This window comes from Hylobates moloch, unplaced genomic scaffold (genome assembly GCF_009828535.3).
Source record: "Hylobates moloch isolate HMO894 unplaced genomic scaffold, HMol_V3 SCAFFOLD_16, whole genome shotgun sequence".
NCBI lineage: Eukaryota > Metazoa > Chordata > Mammalia > Primates > Hylobatidae > Hylobates > Hylobates moloch.
The window spans coordinates 898822-923190 of record NW_026652291.1 but is presented as its reverse complement, the minus strand read 5'-3'; the positions used below and the strand labels follow the sequence as shown (position 1 = coordinate 923190).

General features: G+C 60.5%; 1 protein-coding gene and 1 long non-coding RNA gene across 3 annotated transcripts; one reads left to right on the top strand and one right to left on the bottom strand.

Moving 5' to 3' along the window:
• Positions 1-976: 976 nt before the first annotated feature.
• ADSS1 (adenylosuccinate synthase 1) lies at positions 977-24369 on the top strand. 2 transcript variants are annotated; one of them, XM_032180473.2, is made up of 13 exons: positions 977-1247; positions 11602-11704; positions 15324-15386; positions 16278-16328; positions 16700-16766; positions 17568-17675; positions 17806-17887; positions 18119-18245; positions 18849-19003; positions 20064-20188; positions 21860-21957; positions 23291-23440; positions 24007-24369. In XM_032180473.2, the coding sequence occupies exons 1-13, from the start codon at positions 1056-1058 to the stop codon at positions 24057-24059; spliced, it is 1374 nt and encodes a 457-aa protein (XP_032036364.1). In that variant the 5' UTR covers positions 977-1055; the 3' UTR covers positions 24060-24369. The 2 variants fall into 2 exon arrangements, with proteins under 2 accessions (XP_032036364.1, XP_032036365.1); XM_032180474.2 differs by lacking the exon at positions 977-1247 and adding an exon at positions 10741-10882.
• On the bottom strand, positions 18147-18990 carry LOC131381476 (uncharacterized). The gene is made up of 2 exons (XR_009210235.1): positions 18857-18990; positions 18147-18448 (listed from the first exon to the last, which is right to left on the bottom strand). It is a non-coding gene; the product is annotated as an uncharacterized LOC131381476 (long non-coding RNA).

Below are 24369 nucleotides of genomic sequence, written 5' to 3'. Positions count from 1 at the left end.
TGAGAGCCCTCAGGGAGGGAACCAAGGGCCCCGCCTCCCTGCTCTGAAGCAAGAACCTGATTCTCCTTTCTGCCCCTGGGGCCCCAGGACCCTTCTCTTGGCCACCAGGGCTGGCTTCCTCCAAGCCTCATCCACTTGGGAGGGGTGGAGCGGGAGGGGCGAGACAGGACAACCAGCCGGGAACACGGGAGCCTCGCAGACCATCGCCTCCCTCTGGGGCCTAGTCCCTCCACAGGCTGGGACGGGAAGGTCTGGTGTGGGGCCTCTTGGGAACCTGGGCCCCACGTTGGTGTGCATCCCTGGGGGTTGCTCCCATGCCAGCCAGGTGACGCTGACAGGATGGGTCCCTTTACCCCAGACTTGGGTGCTGAGGGCCGGAGCTCCATGCTGGAGCCCGCCTGCTCGCTACAGCCAGGACCGAGCCACATCGCGCCCGGGCGGGACGCGGGGCCCCTGCGGTGGGGCAGAGGTGCGGGCAGTTGCGGGGACACAACGTCCTCGGCGAGGACGCGCTGCGCGGCTCTTCAAGGCCGCCAGGGGGCGCGCCCGCGCCCAGGGGACTCGGGGTTCTGCGGGGGGCAGGTGCGCTCCCCGAGAGTGCGGACCCTCTAGGTGGGGTGCAGGACGCAGCTCCCCTTTTGCAAACCGCACTCCTTCCCTGGAGGGAAAGACCGCCCCTGCAGTTGCTGGAACCCGGAAGTCCTGGGCCCGGCAAGGGCCTGGGGGGTGAGATCGGGGTGCGCAAGCCTTGGTCCCGACGGGTTAGCGAGAAACTGCCTCCGTTGGCAAATTCGTGGGGCGCCCCAGGCCATCTGCCTGCCTGGCCGTCGGTCCGTGCGGCCCCTCACCCCTAAAGTGCTCGAGACTCAACTGGGTTTCCCGGGCAGCGGCGAGGGGGCGGGGATTTGGCGGCCGGAGGTCACCGGGGCGTCACTGTGCCCGCCCTGGCCCGCCCCCGGCCCGCCCCCTGCCCCGGCCCGGCTCCATTTAATGGCGCAGACGCCGGCGGCGGCGGGCTCCTGGCCGGGCCAGCGCAGCGGAAGAGCCGAGCCAGCATGTCGGGGACCCGAGCCTCCAACGACCGGCCCCCCGGCGCAGGCGGCGTCAAGCGAGGGCGGCTGCAGCAGGAGGCGGCGGCGACCGGCTCCCGCGTGACGGTGGTGCTGGGCGCGCAGTGGGGGGACGAGGGCAAAGGCAAGGTGGTGGACCTGCTGGCCACGGACGCCGACATCATCAGCCGCTGCCAGGTGCGGGCTGGGGCGCCGGGTCCCTCCCCTACCGCCCAGCGAGCCCCCCTCCCCCGACCCAGACGGCCCCTGTCCTCCCATGCCCTGGCCGGTCACTCACCCGCTTGGATGCCTTCCTTCCGGGAGCACCTTTCCCAGGGCCACCCCACCCACGCACGCACACGCACCACTCACACAACCCCCGACCCACACACACCAACCTCCTTCCACCCACCCCTCCTCCACCACCCCGGCAGCGGGCCAGGGCACAGCTATAAATACAAGTCGCTGAGTTGGGGACACCCGATCCTCAGGGGGTGGCGCATGCCATGGGTGTGACGCTGGACCCTCTATGGGGGAACCAGAGGACCCAGCCCCAGGATGGTTTGAGGACCCCCAAGACACCCCCCTTCCTCATTTACAGTGATCACCTGGGGCCTGTCTGGGTCTGGGACAGGGCTTAGCTGGCTCCCCGCAGGGTTGGCAGGTGGTGGAGGGGGTAAAAGCTGCCTGCTGGGTGGGGGTGACCCCGGTGAGTCAGCCAAGGAGAGGCAGAGGTGGAAGGGGGCACGGCCGTCCTAGGGGGCAATTGGGGCCGGGCCTGAGGAAGGGTGCTTGGGACGATCCTAGCCAGACATGGGAGAGGGAGGGCCACAGACTTCTGGCCAGGGTGACCCGGTGGCTGGCAGTGCCACCGAGGAGGCCAGACCTGCTTTGTCCCCCAGGGCCCAGGGCGGGGCCTCTGCCAGCCGGCAGCTGCTCTCAGCGCCCCCATCTGTTCTGACTGAGTGGACACTGGGCACTCTCTCGGGCCGCCACCCCGGGGCTGCATGCCCGATTACAGGGCAGCCAGGTCTGCCGCCCATGGGCTGACTTACAGCCCCAGACACAAAGAGGTCAACTTTGGGATGCACGCGTCTGGGGTTTGGAGCCTGCCTGGGGCTGCTGCCAATAGTGAGTGGAACAAGGGCCCCTGCACCGCCCCTTCTCCGGGTTCTGCGGCCTCCTTCCTGAGCTCCAGAGAGGAGGGCTGGGGCTCGCGACGATCCCTGTCAGAGAAGGGAGTCAGCCCAGCACCCTGTGTGGCTCAGGGCTGTCTGAGCCCCTCCTGCCGGAAGGGACTGTGGCTTCCTAGAAAGTTCTTCCTGGAACGGTGGGGGACCTCCCACCTCGCTCTCCGTCCTAAGCAGCAGGCAAGCTCATCCCTCGCTCCAGAGATCCCCCAGGTCCTAGAGGTGGTCCTCAGCCCATGCTCCCTCCACACTGCCTCTGCCCTGCCACCTTGTCCCCTGCCGCCAGGGGGCGTGTCCAGCACTCTACCGCTCTTCACCCTCCAGGGCGCCCTCAGCGTGGGGCAGCCATGGCCCCCCAACCCTCCTTAGACCTCTCTGCTCCCGTGAAGCCCAGGCCCCTCCCTATGAGCTGCCAGCTCTGGTGGGCGCCATGCACTTCTGCAGGGCGAGCTAGGGCCCCCACAGCTGCTGTACACAGCGTTCATCCGGCTCTGCTCCCAGCTGTGGAGATGGTTCTGGATCTGGGCACTCCCTGCTGTGCCCCCCGCCCAGTCCCCCCACAGCCCCGCTCACTCGCAGCTGCGCTGGGGGGAGGATGCAGCAGGCTGGAGCCCATCCCGCAGTCGGGCCACCAGGCCGCCATCAGGCCGTCCTCGCCAGGCCACCCACCCCACAGCCTGAGGGAGCCCCTGGCTCTCCAAGTGAGTGGGAATAAAAGAGGTTTGTCCCTGGAGCCCACACCTGTACCCCTGCAGCCTCCTCACAAGCCAGTGAGGCAGGATCGTCCTGAAGAGCTCCTTCACAGGGGAATGCAGGCTCAGGCGTGGAGGAATGAGTCACTGCCACATTGGGAGCCCTCACGGGTGCCACGTGCCCACCATGATAGCCCAGGGCCTGGCCCTTTGTCCCCACCCGCGAGTGCAGGGACTGAGCTGGATCTCAGCAGGGCGCCGCTCTGCAAGGGAAGGTCAGGGACTGGTCTTCTTTGGGGCCCCAGCCCCAGGCTCTCTGCAAGTGCTCAGTGACCCCCTACCTCACAGTGCCCATCTCTCCTCTTAGCGGTGGGGGTTCTCCCCTACCACCAGGCTCCCAGCACCTCCCCTGTTCTTGTGCACACCATGTCTGACCACCCCATGTCGTCAGAGGCTGGCGGAGTGAGGGTCTGGCTGGATCTCCCCAGGGAAGACTGCGTCTTTCTTACTTGGAGTGTGGATGCCTGAAGCCAGATGAAGGTACCTGACATGGGCGTCTCCAGGCGCACAGAGGCCACACCTCACCCACTCACTCGAGGGGCTGAGCAGAGGACAGAGCAAGGGCCGAGTGGTCCAGGTGGTCAAAGTGCATGCAGTGGGCAGAGCGGGCTGGGCCGCATCTGGGAGGCAGGCTGGCTGCCAGGAAGGCTGAAGCTACCAGCCCTGGCAACAAACCTGTTCTGCTCCCCAGTCCCCAAAGGGTCACCTGGGCCTGGGGCCATCCTGGGTGTTGGCTATGCTCCTTCCCTGGCTGCCCAAGCCTCTGAACACCCAGGCTCTGGCTCTGCCTTCTGCTGACGCCTGCACCAGCAGAGCCATCACTTCGAGCCCAGCTCCCAAGCCCCCTGGTGGCCCCTGGCACTTGGCAAGAGTCGCTGCTTTGCCCACCCTGGACATGGACTTCCACTCTGCCCAGAGGTGATCTGGGGCTGCCCAAAGCCCCCCACGGCTCGCCTCATTCTTTTCCCATCCCGGTGGTCTGGGGCCTGTGGTCAGAGAGCACCTGGGGGGCCCTGAGAGTGTCGTCACCTCCCACAGTCTCCCGCCTTGGGTCCATCTTTAGGACCTGTTTCCTGGGCAGCCTCCCTTCTCCAGGCTAAGCCTACATTTTGCGTCCCCCACCTTGTGCCCACACCCCCACCTTCACACCTCGGCTGTCCTTCCTCCACTCCAGGATGGCTCTGGGTCTGTCAGGCTGCACTATGCCCCCTGGCCCCACTGTGCCATCTTCCTCCTTGCCTGCTCCCCTGGCTGCTCCCAAGCCTCTCTCCCCTCCAGGCTGAGTCTCCTCTGAGCCAGGTCTGCCCTCCCTGCTCTGCAGCCACATCACATTGTCTGCCTGTCTGTGCTGGGGTCCTGTGTTCCTTCTCTTCTCGCTGGGCACGGACACCCCATCCTACTTCCGAGGGGTCCCCAGGCACCTCCTCCTGTGCTTCCTCCCTCGTGTCCATGGCATTTCCTTCCCCTGCGTGCCCCGCCTGCATGTCCAGCTCCTACCCCTCAAATGGGCAGCTGAAGGCAGGTGTACCTGGGTCTCCCCTGCCCCCTGTTCCCAGGCTGGCAGTGCCTGGCCTTCACCCCCTAGTTCCTCCTTCCATCTCCAAGATACTTCCTCTGGATAACTGGGCTCCCTGCCGAGGACCACAAGGCTCCAGCACGCCCTGGTCAGGGTTTAGAATCCCCATCCTTCTGCTGCAGTTCAGACCTCAGGGCACTGGGCTGTTTATGTCTGGCCATGCCCAGTACACGGGCTGAAGGGGCCTGCCCTGGGTCTCCATAGCACACTCCCAGCCTCCTGTGCCCTCCAGGTCTAGCTAGAGCCAGTCTCCAGCCGGCGGATAGGGGTGGAAAGCTATGGCCATGTATGCAGGGGTGTGAGATCACAGGGTGTTTCCACAGTGTCCTCTGTGGTGTGGCAGCGCCAGGTGGGAGCTGGCATCCTGTGCATTGAGGGCCCCTGTGCTGTGGCTGTCGGGGCTCTGGGCACCCTCTCCAAGGGGTCATCAGGTAACGCTTTGCCTCAGGCTCCAGGGTGCACCAGAGACCTTCTGGGAGTCAGAGGGGCAGCTGCCTTGGCCAGGGAATGCCTGGAGTTGCTTCCAGAAAGATGTTTTCCCCCTACCCCACCTCTGCACTGTTGATGGTGCTGGTTACTGGGCTGTGGCTCCAGGACAGAGGGTCCCTGCAGTTACACACAGCCCTGCATCATTGCAGGAACACCAGTCCCAGGCAGCTGAGACCTGCACACCTGTGCCAGTGACCTCAGTTCTGTCCCAGGCCTCACCCCACTACCAAAAGGGGCAGAGAACAATTCCTTTGGATTGAAGGAATGAATGAATGGTGGGAGCCTGCAAGCAGAGCCCAGAAGGGAGTGAAGCAGTGTAAGTGGGTGAACCCACCGCACCACACTGGTAGTCGCAGGTGCGTGCACACTGGGCGCCAGGGCCCCTTGCTCTGTGCCGGGCACAGTCGTCGTACAAACTGCCATTGGGTGCCAATGCCAAGAGGTTGGGCCCAGGAGCCTCACGGCCTCTGAAAAGCACCACTGGCCTCCCCCTGCGCTTGCCACGCTGCTGCCTTCGCTGCCTGGTGTGAGCTCGCTGACAGCCAGGCCCTGGGTCAGGGCTGGGGATGGACACAGAGGCAGGAGAGCTGGTCGCTCCCATTCCGGGGGGAGAGGTGCAAACAGCCACTCCACTGTTCCCTCCTCCCCAAGCCTGCATGAGAGCTGAACCAGGAGGTGGTATAGCATGGGCCTGGCACAGCTAGGGCCGAGGGAGAAGCGGGCAGAGTGCAGTGGCATTGGGGCACGGCGCCGTCAGAGATGCAGTCCACTAACGCTGTGGGGAGAAAGCTCTGGAGCATGGGAGGTAGCGAGCCTCGTCCCAGGTGTTGCTGCAGGTAGGGCTGACGATGGGGGCTGCATCGCAGGAGAGAAAGGGGTCTTCTTGGGAACCCTGGGCCAAGCAGACACTGTGGCCAGAGGAGTCATCCATGGCACTAAGGGGCCTACGGATTGCAGGGCAGAGAAGGGCAGTGGCCAAGTGGGCCGGGAGTGGAGGGGGCACTGGCAGGTCAAAGGAGGTCAATGGACAGCCCCCAAGCCAGGCAGATGGCAGGTGGCATCCCAAGGGTTTAGGGGCGGGGTGGACAGGAGCAGGACGATGGCTGTAGGGCAAGGCTGGGACACGCACGGGTGACAAGCTCAGTGCACGGGCAGGGCATGCACCATCTGGGCAGTGTGGAGGTGAGGAGCAAGGACAAAGCCTGTGTGTGGAGAGGCCTTGCAGGTGTCAGCAGCATGGCGTCGGCGTGGTGGGGAGGAGCGTGGCAGCGTGGTGGGGAGGAGCGTGGCAGCGTGGTGGGGAGGAGCGTGGCAGCGTGGTGGGGAGGAGCGTGGCGTCGGCGTGGTGGGGAGGAGCGTGGCGTCGGCGTGGTGGGGAGGAGCGGGGCGTCGGCGTGGTGGGGAGGAGCTGTGGTTTGGCAACCCAGAGGCAAGGAGGTGGGCAGAGGTCCCCCGAACTGGCCCTGCCCCTCAGCTCGGCCCCAGGTCACAACACAGCCCTCCCCTGGCTGCCTCCAAGGAGTCTCCAGCTACTGAGTGGCCACCCCATGCCAGCTCAGCGCACCCCTCGCCTTCCCAGTGCCTGTGGAGGTCCAACCAGGGTGACGCTGGGAGAGGAGAGGCCTTGGAGGAGCCACGGGTCAAATGCAGGAGGCCACACCTGCCTGCCCAGGAGGACTGCAGGAGCCGGATCCTTAACACCTGGAGAGGAGCAGGTGGGCGCGGTGGCTCACATCTGTAACTCCAGCACTTTGGGAGGCCGAGGCGGGCGGATCACTTGAGGTCAGGAGTTCAAGACCAGCCTGGCCAAGGGAAACCCGGTCTCTACTAAAAATACAAAAATTAACTGGGCATGGTCGTGGGCGCCTGTAGTCCCAGCTACTGGGGAGGGTGAGGTGGGAGAATCGCTTGAACCCAGGAGGCAGAGGTTGCAGTGAGCCAGGATCACACCATTGCACTCCAACCTGGACAGAGTGAGACCCTGTCTCAAAAAAAAAAAAAAAAAATTCCATTGTTTAAGCTGTCCAGGCTGTGGATTTTGTTTTGGCAGCCCTGGCAGACTATAGATAGATAGATGATATAGAGAGAGATGTAAAGAGATATTTACTTATAAATATATGTACATATATAAAATGCCTGGAGGGACCAGCAATGGTGGGAGGACTGAGTGCCCCCCCACCCCCGCCAGAGGCGCTGTGGGTGGTCTGAGCATGCGCACAGCCTCCTGGAGGGGAGGGGCCTGAGTGGGGCAGTGGAGACAGGGCTGGCCATGGGGCCGTGCCTTTCCTGGCCCCCAGAGGGGTGAGTTGGCTGGACCCGCAGGGACAAAGCAGGGGTCAGAGCTGTGCTTGGTTCCTGAGTGGGCCTTGTCCCCTCTTCCCTTGTCCAGGATGGAGAGAGCCTCTTTTCCTAAACTCCCTGCTACCAGGGAGGCAGCTGGCAGGGATGTCCCCTAGGGACTTTGAGTGACCAGTCAGACTAGGCAGAGAGTGGTAGGGGGGGCTCCAGTGTCCGTGGGGGCTCAGAGCTGTGTCCTGACCCAAGGCTCCACCACAGAGGGGAAGACCCCAAGAGAAACCTGGAGGCAGGTAGAGAGCGCCAGGGGGCCACCAGGCTCCCCGGGTGCCCCTAACTCTGGGCCCCCAGCCTGGTCTGAGCCTTTGGGTATAGGTCACTCAAGGCAGGTGTTCTGCACTGTCCATCTTCGTATCTTCTCTCTCACTCCCACCCTTGCATCACTGTGCTTCTGAGAGTTGGGGGCTTACCTTAATCTACTGTCCCTGACCTGGCAAACAGTAGAAAGTCGGCATGATGTGGCCCTGCAGCTGCTACACCTCTAGGGGCCATCATTCATGCCATGGCTGTGTGACAGCACCCCCTAGAGTTGTGCAGTGTGCAACATGGGTGACCGTCCATGGCAGCTCACAGCGTGTGGCTCAGCCCATTGCCCATGCGGGGGGCTCCTTTCCTAGGAGCAGCAGGTCTGGGCTTCCTCTCCACCTGTAGGGGCAGCAGTGGGCATCTTAGGTAAATGCAAGACTCTGCAGCCCCTAGAGGACCCTGAGTGGTGGCTGAAGGATGGATGTGCCCGTGGCCTTCCCTGAGCGCAGGTGCCTCAGCTCTGCTTTCAGAGGAGCAGGGCAGCCGAGGGGTGCCTGGCAGAGAGAGGCCTGCCGGCTAGACGTGGGGACCCTGGAGCTTGGCCTGAGGGGCTGTGGTGGGAGCCGTGCCTGAGCAGGGCTGTCCCGTGGCACACACTCACCCTGGCTCTTCTGCCCATCACTTATCCCTATGAGGCAGGAAAGACAGAGTGAGTGCGGCTGCCCTGGGGGCTCGACGCCGGGGGGATGGTGACAGGACTCAGGGCTCAGGGCCGGGCTGCCTGGAACAAGCAGACCCTGAGGGGCCCCCTGCAGCAGGATCCATGGACCCATCTACTGGGCCAGCAGGGGCCAGGAAAGGAGAAGAGGGAGACCGGTGGGGCTGGAGGCACCAGTGTGTCTGTGCAAGAGGAGGAAGCCCTGTGAGAGGGCAGCAGCCTCTGGACTGCCCCGCACACCATGCTGAGGGGCCTGGCGTCCACCTGCAGCCTGAGGCAGCCCCAAGGGAAGGTCTCGGTGCCTCTCCAGGAGGCGGGGCTGGCCCTGATGTTTGGTCCCTCCTCAGCGGCCAGCCTCATGGTCAGCCTTGGCTGGTGGCTCCCATGGCAAGGCAGACCGTGGCCTGGACCTGAAGGCTCTGCCTTTGTGCAGAGCCCCAGCCTGACTGTACCAGTTTCCCTTTGTCACCCTTTGTCCAGCCCTCCTTGGATGCCTCTGCTGTGGGAATCCCAGGCTGAAGCTGGAGGAAGGGCGGGAGGACTTCTTGTCCCCAGCTTCTCACCACGTGCCTGTGCAGCCTGACATCCTGAGACCTCAACTGGTGATGGGGAGGACAGACTGGGGTCTCTGCGGGGCCATCGTCCTGGGCTCCCCAGAACTGGGAGCCCCTGCGGATCAGCAGGCCCCAGGCTCAGTGTCCTGGGCTGGCTCCTACTCCCGGGTGTGGCCTGGCACTGGCCCTGGGGTCATTGGACACCCACTGGCCTACGACAAGCCACGCGTGTTCCTAGGAGCCTGTGTTTGCCCCCAACAGAGCCAGGGTGTGCCCAGCGGGGCGTTCCTGGGCCTGTTGACGTGGGCCCTGGGCACTCTGCCATGGCAGGCACCACTTGGCCTGACTGCCAGGTCATCCCTCGATGCCTGCGCACCCCAGGCGGGGCTGTGTACAAGGGATAGGCTTCCCTTCTCTCAGTTTCCCTACCTGTCCTCAGAGACCTCACCCCTGACTGCCCCCAAAAGGCAGCAGATGCAATCGTGGGCATGAACGTACTCCGTGACCCCAGCGGAGAGGAATTACCACATATGTGCCGAGGCAAGGACAGAGTAATGGTGGGGTCTCCAGGAGGGTGCAGTGACCCCCAAACCCAGAGTCTGTTCGAGTCATGCCAGGGCCTGCCCCGTCCTGATGGACTGAACCTGTGCGCCCAGGGCTGACTCAGGGTCTGCTGAGCAGCACAGGCTGAGAGCCCTGCCCATCTGCCCAGGCTGCAGAAGTGCCCTGACCCTCCACCCCCACCCTGCCTCTGCGCCTGGCAGCATTAGCTCCCCCAGGGCCTCCAGGCGCCCTCACACCACCCTCCCTCCTGCCACCAGGCCTCCTGTGTCTCTCCACCTCCCAGGATCCCCACCCAGTTCACCCAGCACCGCCCCGCCCAGAGCCACTGTCCTGAACTGGTGTCCTATAAGGACTGGGCCCAGCCGGGCAGGACCAGGCAGAAGTCGGGGCATGGAGGTGGGGACTCCTGCCCTGGGAAGCGGCTTCAGGGCTCTGAGTGCTGCCTCATCTGCCAGTGTGTGAAGTTAGGTCCCAGGAGGGTGAGCCCCCTGCCTGGCATCTCCAGATCCGCCCCCCCTCTGTCCCCAGGGTTGCCCTGCCACCAGCCACCAGGGCTCTTTCCATGTAAATCTTGTCCAGATGCATCGTGAGGAGCTAGTGCAGAGGGAGGGGGCTGCCATCACTGAGGGTCCTGCCTGGGCAGGCGGGGAAAGGCTGTGTGGAACACGCCACTGCCAGGCTTGTGAGGGTGGGAGGGGAGCTGAGACCCCTCGGCTGGGCAGAGAGCAGTGGGGTGTGGCTGGGAGGATCCCCCATGGGTAGACAAGTTGAGGGCTTTTCTGCTGGGAGGTGAGGCAGGAAGGTGGGGCTGGATCTGGGCTCTGGGGTCCTGGGGACAGAGTGGGCCCCAAAAGGGCAGTAGTGAAGGAGAGGCCAGACCAGTCTGTGGGGCAGGGTATCCGTGTGTGTCCCCCTCACCCCACCAGGACCCTGCTCACCCTCCAGGTGGAGCTCAAGGAGAGACGGCAACAGGGAGGGTCCCCCATGCCATCCAGTGGCTGGCCAGAAGTGGGGCTGCAGACCTGGCCTTCTTTCCTGGGGCAGAGACCTTCTGGGGCTCCCTCCAGGCTCTGCCACACCTGGCCTACACAGGTCTCTTATGGTGGCATGAAGACAAAACGGTGCTGGAGGGACACCCCTTGCCGTTGGTGGGGGGCCTGGCTTCAGGGGCAATGGGCCATCATGGGCCATCAGAGATGCTGCCTCTTCCTCAGCTGTGAAGCGGGGCCTCCTGCCTGCACGTAGGGGAGCCCTGTGAGCCGTGCCTTGGGGCTGGAGTGTCCCTGTATCCATCACACCACCAGCCCACCTGCCCTGCAGGAGCAGAGGGTGGGGGCAGCAGGGGACACCCACTGGACTTGTGCCCTGCTGAGCAGAGCCAAGCAAAAGGCAGGAGGGCTTTGGTTGTTGCCCCACCTGGAGAGGGTCCCTAGCTTATCCTCCAGCTTCCACTGGCACAAGAGGCCCTTGGGGAACCTAAGGCAGTGGCATCCAGGGCGGTGGCACAGTTTGCTTGTGTCATGTGGCTGTCTCATGGCAGGAGGGGGATTGGAGCCTGCACATCCTAGTCCCAGGCCCTCTCCCCACCATCGGCAGGAGTCCCCCCAGAGAGGGGAGCCTGTGGCTGGGTGTTCCCCAGAACAGGGCTGGCTCCGAATGGCTTTTTCTTTTTCATTCTTAGATGGGAGGTGCCTGCCTAAAAGGAGGGGTCTCTGCTAAAGTGGGTGAGGGCAGGTTGGGCCGTGGGGGTGCTGAATCATGCTCTATGGAAGGGTTAGGCTTTCTCATTCCTGCATGAGAGGAGCGAGCTCCAGAGCGGGGCCTGCAGCTGCAGAGACCTGCACCAAGCCACCTGGAGGTGTTGGCACCAGCCTGGGCCAGACCCTCCCCAACCCAGGCCCCTGACCAAACTGCTGCACTCCTTCCAAGGTGCAGGATGCCTACATCCCAGTGCCGCACAGACGCAGCAGAGCTGGCCGGCAAATCAGACACCCCAAAGTCCAACAGCAGTGCCCCGCAGGGACAGACGAAGCCCCATGTGGGTCAGTCCATGTCCGGGGGATCCTCAGTACCCAAGTGCCTTCAGCTTAGCCGGGTTTCTGTTCCAGGGGGGCAACAACGCTGGCCACACGGTGGTGGTGGATGGGAAGGAGTACGACTTCCACCTGCTGCCCAGTGGCATCATCAACGCCAAGGCTGTGTCCTTCATTGGTGAGTGCCCTGCCCCCACCTGTGTGTGAGCAGGAAAGGGGATGTCAGCCAGCCCAGGAGCCCCATGCGCGAGGGCACGGGGCACCAGAGCCTGGTGATGGCGGCTCTAGCAGTAGGCTGGACCCCAGCCTCCACCCGCCCCACCAGGCACTGGTGCACAGAAACCTGCATAGCCCGGGCCTGGGCTGGGAACGCAGCTGAGAGGACACAGGGCTGATGGGAGGAGGGGCAGAGTCACATCCACCACGCAGGAGCAGGAGTGCCTGATCCCTGATCCCTGATCCCTCGCACGCACACACTCCCTGTGTGTGCATGGAGACCACACGCCCATGTGCCGGTGACTGCATGTGCATACCTGTGAGTGAGCATGTGCTTGCGACAGGCCTGGCTTCTCGCTGCATGGCGACCAGGCTGTGTGGACAAGGCCATGCCCTCCCTGGCCCTGCCGGGCCGTGTGGCCGTCCTCTTGCCTGGGCTGCTGTGGCCATCTGGCAGGCCTGGTTCCAGCCCCTTCCCAGTCCGTGCTGCAGAGGGACCTCCTTCCACATCACCTGCCCCCTCCTGGGTCCGGACGCAGCTCCTCCCCGTGGACTTTGCTGCAGCCACCTGTGACCACTCAGTGCTCCGAGAGGCGAGCCACCTCTGCCCCCAGGGTTCCTGGCTCTCCTTCCCTCCTTCTCTCGGTTAGAAGCCTGCTCTGTGCACCCTGGCCTCAGCTCTTAGCCCAAGACCCCCTTGCTCAGAGAAGCTTTTTCTGATCCCAGTGGCCAAGCCAGCCAGGCCCCTTCTTGTACTTCCCTTCCGGCTCTTCCGGACTTCAGCAAGGCTATCCTTGTGATATATCTGACCCCTTCCCAGCCCGTCAGGAAGTGGGGGCTCAGGCGCCTCAGGTGTGTGCCCAGCAGATGGCATGGGCCTGGGCCCATTCAATGTGAACAGAGGGAGGAAGATAGAGCAGAGGTGGCTGCTGCAGGGGCCATGTGTGGTCAGGGGCTGAGCTGGAGTGACTCACCCAAGACCATCCCCTTGGGTGCAGACCCAGTCCCTGGCCCTCCCAGCACTGGGGCTAGGACAGTGTGGGGGCGGTCTCTAGTTCACAGCAGGGAGGCCCTAAGCAGTCAGGTGGCCTGCCCACCATGTCCTGGGAGCCCCTGGCCCTGGCAGACTGGGCAGTGGCACTGGCTGGCCGCTCCGGGTTGTGCTGCAGGAAGCCTTCTCCAGCCGCCAGCCTTGTGCTGCCCAGCCCTGGGCCCCACGTGGTGGGAAACAAGGCCAAGGGGGCACCGCTTAGCAAGCGGCAGGACGTGCCAGGGCTCACACAGACACCCTCAGCTGCGGCACTCCGGGCCTCTGCCGCGTGTTTATTTCAGGATGCTGTGGCATTTGGGTGACCTTTTGTGCTCACCATGGCTTGCGTAGTCTCCGGGTCACTCTCGTCTGGACTGAAGTCCCATCTCCCTCAGCTGAGCCTGTGCCATGGCCAGCCTCAGCGGGAACTGGCAAAGGGAAAGGGGTTCCTTGGGGAGGCAGCAGGGGTTTCTGAAGGGCTTCATCTTCAAGCAAGGGGTTTAGAGCTCAGGGGTGTATTTGTATTTTTTTGTTTTTTGTTTGTTTTGAGACAGGGTCTCGCTGTGTCACTCAGGCTGGAATGCAATGGCACAGTCCTAGCTCACTGCAGCCTCAACCTACTGGGCCCAAGGGATCCTCCTGCCCCAGTCTCCCAAGTAGCCAGGACTACAGGCTTGTGCCACCACACCCAGCTGATATATATATATATGCATTTTTTTTAGAAATGGAGTCTTGCTATGTTACCCAGGCTGATCTCCAACTCCTGGCCTCAGGCAATCCTCCTGCCTCAGCATCCCAAAATGTTGGGATTATAGGCATGAGCCACCATGCCCCACCAGAGCGGTGCATTTGTTACAATCGATGAACCTACACTGACAGGTCATGATCACCCAGAGTCCATAGTCACCTCAGGGTTCACCCTTGGTGCTGTACATTCTACCAGTTTGGACAAATGTATGCTGTGTATCTGCCACTATAGTATCGTACAGAATTTTTTACTGTCCTAAAAACCCCCGAGCTCCACCCATTCATCTCTCCCTCCTCAACCCTCGGCAGCCACTCATCTTATGCTGTCTCCACAGTTTTGCCTGTTCCAGAATCTCAGAGTTGGAATTGTACAGGATATCGCCTTTTCAGATTGCCTTCTTTTTTTTTTTTTTTTTTTCCCCCCGGCAAAAGTAAATTTTATTTTTAGAGCAATTTTAGGTTCACAGCAAAATTAAACAGAAAATAGAGTTCCACATGCCTCCTGCCCCAAACACGCATAGCCTCTCATAGCATATGACCTCCTACACCAGAGAGGCACATTTGTACAATCAAGGAACCTACACTGACACATCATTATCATCCAAAGTTCATATCAAATACCCTTTTCCCATCTCAGGACTCCCACCTTTTTTGGGGGTTGAGGGGCTAAGGAGCAGAAAGTTTAATAGGCAGGAGTAAGAGAAAGGAGAACAGTTCTCTCTCTAGGGAGAGAGAGGGGCTTCCGAAAGGAAAGACCCCAGATTGCCTTCTTTCACTCAGTAACATGCATTTAACTTTCCTCTATGTCTTTTCATGGCTTGATAGCTCATTTGTTTTCAGTGTTGAATAATACTCCACTGTCTAGATGGACCACAGTTGATTTCTCCTTTTGTTTACTGACGGGCCTCTTGACTGCTGCCGAGATTCGGCGATTATGAATAGAGCTGCTGAACATCTACGTGCAGGTTTCTGCAGGGACATCAATCTTCAGCTCCTTAAATACCAAGGAATGTGTTTTGCAACCATCACCACCATCCACCTCCAGAACTTTCTTATCTTCACACACTGAGATGCTGAAACATCAAACAACTCCCCAGTCTCCCTCTCCCAGCCCCTGGCGCCTCCCGTTCTACTTTCTATCTCTATGAATTAGACTCTTCCAGGGACCTCCTATAAGCGGAATCATCCTGTTTGTGTCCGTTTGTAACTGCCTTATTTCACTCAGCATAATGTCTTCGAGGCCCCTCCACGTTGCAGCCTGTGTCAGAATTTCCTTCCTTTTTTAAGGCTGAATACTCTTCCATCGTGTGGGTAGACCATGTTCTGCTTATCCATTCATCTGTCAATGGACAGCTCTTGGCTACTGTGAATAATGCTGCTATGAACATACGTGTGCTCATTTCATGCTGGGTTTTTTTTGTTGTTGTTGTTTGTTTGTTTGTTTTTTTGAGACAGAGTCTCGCTCTGTCACCCAGAGTGCAGTGGCAGGATCTCAGCTCACTGCAACCTCCGCCTCCCAGGTTCAAGCGATTCTCCTGCCTCGGCCTCCCGAGTAGCTGAGATTACAGGCACGTGCCACCACGCCCAGATAATTTTTTGTATTTTTAGTAGAGATGGGGTTTCACCATGTGGGCCAGGCTGGTTTCGAACTCCTGACCTCAAGTGATCCTCCTGCCTCGGCCTCCCAAAGTGCTAGGATCACAGGCATGAGCCACCGCACCCACCCATTTCATGCTGTTCTTGATGTACGTTTTCCAGTGTCTGGGACACAACTCTGTCTCCCATGCCTCTGTCCCTCATGCAGGCAACGGGGTGGTCATTCACTTGCCAGGCTTGTTTGAGGAAGCAGAGAAGAATGAGAAGAAAGGTAGGTCCAAGCTCCTGCAGACTTGCCCTGTCCCGGACGCGGTGCCCTGAGCGGTTGTGTTGGCTGGAGCCTTCCTGAGGGTTTCTCCCGGGGAGGGGACTGGCGGGGGTGGGTTCCCAACACAGCTGGCCCAGCTCATCACCCGCTGGTTCTACCTGTGCAGAAAGCGAGTGAGCTGGGCAACCCAGGGGCCTCAGATGCTGGTGGCCTCGGCATCACGGGCCCAGGTAGCACCTGGGAAGTCCAGGAAGGAGCCAGGGACCTGGACCACACACCCAGTGGGAAGTGGGGACTGCTGGGCTAACTGTGCCTGCAAGGAAGGATGTGGCTCCTGGGGGCTCTGCAGAGCATCTGGCCAGGCACGCAGAGGCCAGACCCGCCAGCTGGGGATGTGGGCAAGTCAGACCTAGGGTGGGCAAGGACAGATGGCAGCCTGAGTGGGTCTGGGAGGACACTGAGCTGCAGCCTCAGGCTCAAGGGCGGGACGGGTGTGAAAAGAACAAGAATGTGATTCTGGGGACATGGGCACCAGGGGGTACCCAGACTGAGGTCCTGAGGGGACAGGTCAACTTCAGAGTGGCTGCAGCTAGGGAGGAAAGCCGGGCACTCACACCAGCTCTGGCTCCCCAGCCCAGAGTGCGTGAAGCCTGCAGGCGTGGGAGTAGGCATCCCGGCAGTGGGGTGGAGTGAGGGTCCGGGAGTCTCAGCTGGGGAGGAGGCAACGAGGAGTGGGTCTGCTGCTTGCTGCGCAACAGAGGTGGCCCTGTCAGCCTCCTCCCCTCATGCCTTACCCGGATGGGAGCCGGGCGAGCTAGCCCAGCTTTGACCCCTCACGTGTGAGCTGCAGCGCACCTGTGAACACTGACCCACCTGTGTGCCGTGTCCCCGCAGGCCTGAAAGACTGGGAGAAGAGGCTCATCATCTCTGACAGAGCCCACCTTGGTACGTTTCCCACTGGGGTACAGGGAACAGCCCCTCCTGCCCCCACCATTGCCAGCCAGCCCTGCTCCTACGTGGCCACCGAGATCAGGGAAGTCCCCAAGGCCTTCTTGTTCCACATGGCTCCATTAGCTTGTACATTATCCTTTTTAAAGAGCTTCAAGTTGGGAGCTGGGTCAGGGATCACGAGCCCATTTGCAGATGGGGAAACTGAGCCCCAGACACTCATGGTCACACCCCAGTGTGTCCTTTTTGAAATCTCGACCACCCCCTTCCCAGGAGACTCAGGCCAGCAGGAGGTGAGTTCCATGGGTAAACATCTGTCCTCTGCTTCTCTCCTGTTCCCTGGTGCCCTCACCTGGCCCGCCCGACAGTGTTTGATTTTCACCAGGCTGTCGATGGACTTCAGGAAGTGCAGCGCCAGGCACAAGAGGGGAAGAAGTAAGTCTGCCGGGACACTCTCACCCTCGGGGAGTCTTCTGGGCCCGAAAGCCAGGAGACTGTGGGGTGTGTCTGGTCCTGGGCACGACGAGGAGGGTACTTCAGCCCACTCAAAGCCCCTGGAGAATGGCACCGTCAAAATTCCACAGCTCATCACCCAACCCCCGGACCAGCCAGCCCGTCTCTCGCTGGGGTTGCACACTGTCCTTGCCGGCTGCCACTGCCACGCAGCTCCCCCCCGGGAGTGCATAAGCCCTGCCGTCACCTGTCACAGCCACCACCTTTCCTGACTCCACACGGCCCCAGGGAAGACACGAGGAACACTAAAACAGTTTAGTAGAACCTCAGATGTGCCAAGGACACAGCAGTGAAGCAGAAGAGTGTCTTGCCTCAGAGAGGTGATGGTCACACACTTACCCACTCACACTCTCACACAGGCACAGGCACTCGTGCTCTTACGTACACACCACACGCCTATGCATGCTTGCACAGGTATGCACATGTGCACACACCACACAAGCCCACACACCCACGCAAATGCACAAAAGTACACACAGCCACACGTGCACACACACACGTGCACATACTCCATGTGCACACATCCACACACAGGCACACACCGTACCAGTACATCCTTGCGAGTGCGTACAGCCACACATGCACACACTCACAGCTCAGCCAGACACAGGCGGCAATGGTGAGCCCTGGAGTCATGAGCCGGCAGGGGTCATGGCCTCCGTGGGATCCCTGAGCTCCTTGGGGCTCCTGGGTTCTCATGGGCACCCACTCCCCATCTTTCAGTATAGGCACCACCAAGAAGGGAATCGGACCAACCTACTCTTCCAAAGCTGCCCGGACAGGCCTCCGCATCTGCGACCTCCTGTCAGATTTTGATGAGTTTTCCTCCAGGTACCTGAGCCGTCTGCAGTCCCGGGGGAGGATGGGGAGAAGTTGCCGGAAGGGACTGTGGCTAGTGGGGAGGGCCCTGAGGACCAGTGTGGACCATGACAGGGGGTGACAATGACTGTCCCTTGTGCAGATTCAAGAACCTGGCCCACCAGCACCAGTCGATGTTCCCCACCCTGGAAATAGACATTGAAGGCCAACTCAAAAGGCTCAAGGTGAAGCCGGGGCCGCAGTGTGGGGGCTGCGGAAGTGCCCCTCCAGGGAGGCTGGCTGTCCTACCTGGTGCTCGTTGAACACTCTTGGGGCACACCCGATACTAGGCATTGTTACGGGCTGGCCAACCTTCTTGGGACGCAGGCCTCCCCCGCCCAGGCCTCCCCCGCCCAGGCCTCCCCCGCCCCAGGCCACAGGCCAGGCTCACTCTGCTGCTTGGCCCTTCCTTGCAGGGCTTTGCTGAGCGCATCAGACCCATGGTCCGAGATGGTGTTTACTTTATGTATGAGGCACTCCACGGCCCCCCCAAGAAGATCCTGGTGGAGGGTGCCAACGCCGCCCTCCTCGACATTGACTTCGGTATGTCCGGGAGGGTGTGCGTGCCAACGACCTTTCGTGCCTGCCAGGGAAGACCCAGCTGCGGAGAGCCGTGGGAACCGATGGGGGAGGGAGGGGCAGATCTGCTTTCCAAGGCCACAGTGCCATCCATGCCCACAGAAATGATCTTCGTGTCCTTGGTGTTCCTGTTGTCAGCAAGGGAGGGGAGAGGAGAAGGGGCTGGGCTAGAGATGAAAGAACAGGGTGACAAGGTCAGGGGTGGGGCCAGGGAGCCTGGCAAGGTGGGTCAGAGCCAGCCCTTCCGATGGTCTGTACAGCCATATCCCGTCCTCACCCCTACAGGCGCACCAGCTTACCCTCACCCCCGAGGTGGCCTGGCCACTTCAGGCCATGCTATGGGCAACTTTCTCCCTCCCCTCACCCCAGACTCTTATGTGAGCCACATGGCCCAGCACACAGCACCCATTCGGCCACTCCCCCAGGACAGGCCAGGCTGGCGACCCCCACGGAGGGGACCCCCCACGATTTGAACTGCCTGCTGCCCTTTACTGAGAAGGCCTCTTGGGCCGGGTGGAATAATCTGCAGGGGTGACAGGTAGCCCCCTAACCTGCTCTGTCTTGCAGGGACCTACCCCTTTGTGACTTCATCCAACTGCACCGTGGGCGGCGTGTGCACGGGCCTGGGTATCCCCCCGCAGAACATAGGTGACGTGTATGGCGTGGTGAAAGCCTATACCACACGCGTGGGCATCGGGGCCTTCCCCACCGAACAGATCAATGTGAGTCCCCAGCCCCTCAGGACCCCACAGGAGGCCAGGGAGGCCAGGCAGGGGTGCCAGGGGTGGGGTGAGCAGTGCCAGGGTGGGGGCTGTGGGGACCCTGTCAGTGCTATTTCCCCATCTCCCATCAGGGCCCTTCCTGCGTGCAGGCCAGTGGGGAGCTTAGTAAGAGGCGCTGGGGTGGGCCTGTTCCCACGGCCACAGCACATGAGCTCACATAGGATGTGCACATGCACACGCGTACACATGACCTCGTTCCCCTCGGAGTGTGTGAGGCCCACAGGCAAGTGGGGACACCTTGCAGCTCCTCAGGACACCCTCACTCAGGGTAGCTGGTGGACTCACCTTGGCTCAGAGAGGACACTGAGCACCTTCCCTCAGCCTTGTCCTCAGGTTGGGGGGTCCTCTGTCACACCCAAGCTAGAATTGGGGCTGAAAGCCAACCCCCACAACCCTGCCCAGCTCTCCAGCCTCAGGAAGGTTTCTGGAAGCTGTTGTGGCCCCAGAATCCTCAGGAGGCCCCAGCCTTCCTCTCTCAGCCTCACCCCGTGACCCTTGGGAGGGCAAGGACGTGGCCCTTGTTACCGGGCAGAAGGAAGGGCAGGTGCTGGGAGAGCCAGCACGGGGAGGGGCGGGCACCATCCAGAGAGGCCTGAGAGGGTGCAGGGATACATGTCAGGAGATACACACACCCCTGACCCCCAAAGCCAAGCTGCAGGGCCAGGCCCGCCTCCCCCAGCTGCCCATGGCAGGAGGGGAAGACAGCAAGGCTGCCCGTGCCTTCCCCAGCTCACAAAGCCCAGTGGTCTGGCCTGTTCAGGAAGAGCGCTCGCCGGCTCAGCTGGCATTGTGGGCCAGGCCCTGCCCGTTGTGAGCCTCAGCTGCTGGACAGGCTTATCAGGGGTGTGGGGATGTCGGGGAGCTGGACTAAGGACTGTCGGCGGAGGCGGGGCACCCTCGGATTCTGAGAGCTGCCTGCGAGGAGGAGGGGGAGCAGCAGGGCCAGGCCGCACAAGGCTCCCACCACGGCTCACGTGACGTCCACCCTGTTCTCACGTAGGAGATTGGAGACCTGCTGCAGACCCGCGGCCACGAGTGGGGAGTGACCACAGGCAGGAAGAGGCGCTGCGGCTGGCTGGACCTGATGATTCTGAGATATGCTCACATGGTCAATGGATTCACTGCGTAAGCAACCCATGCTGCCATCCCCACTGGGACTGTCCCTGCCTCGCGACACCTGCAGAGGCAAGCAGCACTTGACGCAGGGGCTGAGGGCCACCAAGTCTCCTTGGACAAGGTTTCCATCGATCTCGAGCCTTCCACAAAGCACGGCCCAGGGGTTAGCGGTATGGAGGCCTGTGCAGGGTGTGTTGGAGCCAGCCCTAGGAGCACAAACTCCCACCCCAGGGCTGACGCCGTGAAGGATGAGGGCATTCCGGCACTTGTGAAAGGTTAAAATGCTTCATGTGGAGACCAGAAGTATCCAGGACGAAAGGATGCACTGTCATCCTGCTAGGAGGATGGAAGCATGGGTGCCGGCCTGTCGAGGCGTCCACTCTGCAGGCCCCTCTGCTTTCCACAGACTGACCCAGGCTGCCCAGCTGTTCAGGCTCTCCCAGGGATCAGAAAGAGGCTTCGTGTGATGGGTGGGCTCACGGCTTCCTTTCCAGCTCAGTCAGACAGGCCAAGGCTGTGAGTCGCACATCTTTCACCAGGGTTGAGAGCATCATCCAAAATTCCTGGAGAATTAGCCAGACCCCTCCTGGGTGGGTATAGAGCCAGTCCGGCAACGGGAAGCAGAGGAACCGAGTAGCTGAGGGTGCGGCGTCTGGGGCCCCTGACCCTCACTTTCCTTGTGCGTGATGCCGGGTTCACGGCGCCAGCCTTATCACGTGCTAGGGCCAGCGTGGAGGACGGGCAGGGCCAGCAGTGCTCAGCAGACCCATCCATAGCCTGCTGCATCTGGTGCCCCTTCAGGCTTTGCCCACGGAGGGAGGAAAAACAGAAAGAGAGAAGGAAAAACAGAGCCCATGGCACAGGGCCTGGTGCCAAAGATGGACCAGGAAGGGAGGCTGCCATCATTGGCATTGGTGGGTGGGTGGGCAGGGGCCAGGAAGGTGACTAGGACAAGGGTGCCATGCTCACGGGCTGGACACAGGGCAGTGCTGGGACCCTAAACACGGCTGTGCTGTGGGGAAAGTGCAGCCAGAGCCACAGACAAGCAGCAGCCACCATGTGTGGGGATGGGAGGGGAGAAAGTGGAGCCTGTGGGAGCAGGGGTCCCGTGGGGCACTCGAGGTATAGGGGACTTAAAAGGGCAGAGATGAGGTACAGGGCGTGAGCAGAAGCCCCCACCCTCTGGCATGTTCGTCAATGGCACTTTTTTGGGATCACTTAATCTTCCTTTTCCACTCGGTGTAAATCAGCAGTCCCTAACCTTTTTGGCACCAGGGACCAGTTTGGTGGAAGATGATTTTCCCATGGACAGGGCAGTTGGCAGGGGTGTGGCGGCGGATGGTTTCGGGATGAAACTGTCCCACCTCTGATCATCAGGCATTTGTTTCTCACAAGAAGCATGCGGCCTAGATCCCTCGCATGCACAGTTCACAATAGGGTTCGGGCTCCTATGAGAACCGAATGACAGGAGGTGGAGCTCAGGCCATAATGCTAGCTTGCCCGCCACTCATCTGCTCTGCAGCCCAGTTCCTAACAGGCCACCAACCAGTACTGGTCCGCAGCCCAGGGATTGGGGACCCCTGCCGTAAATAACAGAAGCGAGAGGTGAAAAGCAAACGGAAGAAACCCCAGCACTGCTGACCACTTCTTGGGTTTGCGTGGCCCCTTGGCTTTGCACAGGCTGGCCCTGACGAAGCTGGACATCCTGGACGTGCTGGGTGAGATTAAAGTCGGCGTTTCATACAAGCTGAATGGGAAAAGGATTCCCTATTTCCCAGGTATGTGAAGTGGGGCAACCGTTCTGCCTGTTGGGCCGTTTCATGGTATTGGAATAGATGGGACCTGTGATTTCTGAGAGAGGGGTGAGTTCCCACATTCACAGGACACAGGGCAAGCAGCTTGTCTCCAGTGACCAGCCTCCATCACGGCTTTTGCCTCTCACAGGTTTCTCCCCACAACGTTCCCCAGGAGGCCTGGCTGGGCAGGGGTGGCTGTAGGCCCCTTCTAGTGCTTTGGGAATGGCTCAGGGGGACAGACTACTCGCCTGGGACCCTGGGGGACCTTCAGTTGCCTTGAGGAAAAGGCCTACCTGCAGGGAGCCACGGGAGGCACACAGGAGTTAGTGGATGCGGTTGGCTCTGGAAAACCTAAAGCTCTATGCAGATGTACAGGATGGCTATTTTATCTGAGAAAATATGCTTTGTGGTGAGATTTTTAAGACCTGTCCGGGATCCCTGCTCCCGTGCACCCCTTCTTCTGGAAAGCATGAAGGAGATGCCATTTGCCTGGGTTTCACGGGTTTCAGTTTCATGTGCATCTGGATGTGCCCCCTCAACCTCAGTCCAGGGTCATGTTCTGACCCTGTTCCCCGCAATGGCTTCCTCCTCAGTGGCCCTGGGTGAGCTGCTCTTGGCTGGTCTCCACTCAGCAGATCTTTGTAGACCACAGAGGGCCACTTGGCTACAGGAGCCATGTGTGTCCTTGCAGGCAGTGTCCCTGACCCTCCTGACCCTTGACCTTTGAGAGGATGCATTTCTGAGGACTGCAAGCTCTCCTCATGGTGGTCCAGGGTCCCAGGAGGACATGCAAACACTCCCTGGCTCCAAGGCTCAAACACACTTGCAGCAAGAACCCGTGTTCCGGCATCTTCCATCTGTAAGGGTGGTTGTCTTCTACCAGGAACCACAGAGTCCTGCACAGAGCGGGGGTCCCTGCCCTCTGGGAGTTGATGCTCTTTGGGTGGGAGGACACAGATGCTTCAGGATCCCTTAGTGCTTCAGGATTCTAGAGTCTCTCAGAATTTCCAAGCCAAGACTTGGAGTGCCTCAGCTGATGTCACAGTGGAAGTTCTAGCAGAGTGGGTAGCACGTATGTGTCATGTCCCTCTGGTCTGGAAGGCGTGTAGTCAGTGTCTGAGCCCCACTGCTGTCCCCTGCTCACCACCCAACACTGAGAAAATCAAACTGGGCCACGTGCCCACTTGCTGCCTTCCTCGCAGCTGAGTCCCTAGGCAAGGAGTCCCTGGATGGGGGTGGCTGCGTCACCAAATATCTGCTTCCCTGGTGATAGGAGGTCTGTGGGCCCCACTCATCTCCTGTGTGCTTCCCCCAGCTAACCAGGAGATGCTTCAGAAGGTCGAAGTCGAATATGAAACGCTGCCTGGCTGGAAAGCAGACACCACAGGCGCCCGGAGGTGGGAGGACCTGCCCCCGCAGGCCCAGAACTACATCCGCTTTGTGGAGAATCACGTGGGAGTCGCAGGTGGGTGCCCTGCATCCCCAGCCACCCTCCCTGCACCCTGGATGCCCCAAGGGGCCCACATCCCAGCACAGGGCTTGGTGAGCAATAAGAAAACCAAGTGTGGTCACCAAGTGAATATATTGGATGTCAGGAGGGGAGGAGGACTCAGAGCTGGGGCAGTGGGGCTCCGGGCTAGGGTGTGGGTGTAACCTTGCCAGGAGCCCCTGCCTCTCCGCATCTAGAACAACAGATGGGACACATCCCAGCCATATGACTGTGTCATATGTTTACTCTCATAGCCCAGAGGTGTTTGCACCTACAGAGAAAGGGCCTGCAGGGAGAGTCACTAAGTAACTAACGTTGCCATTTCCAAGGGAGAAGGGAAGAGACTCCTGTTTTCCACTGCGAGAGGATCAGTCCCCCAACATGCACTGCCTTCATAACTCACAAATTAGAACTGTCTCCATTTGGAGAGAAAATAGCCCCTTTACCATTTGAACTACACAGAAAGATACGACACTAAAGAAAACTTTTTCTGAACTTTCTGCCTCCAGTGTGTATCATAACAGTCTTTTCTGCTCTTTCAGTCAAATGGGTTGGTGTTGGCAAGTCAAGAGAATCGATGATCCAGCTGTTTTAGTCGCAGACTGAGCCGATCGCAACAGGCCCTGGCAGCGTCTGGACTTGTGTAAACAGTGGCAATCATGTTCCTCGGCCACCACAACCAACACCAAAGCAGGAAAACCATTTTCTGTACTTTTGTATTTCTGTTGAACCTGTTGGTTTCTACAATGATTTTAAACATTGGAAAGCCAGCCTTGTGTATATTTTTAAAAATTCTATTTAAAATGAGCCAAAGTGCTCAGAGACCTTCTATGACACATTAGTGTCACATGGTTGCGTGTCCAGCCAAAGCAGTGTCATAATAAACATCTCCAATGGCCACTGAA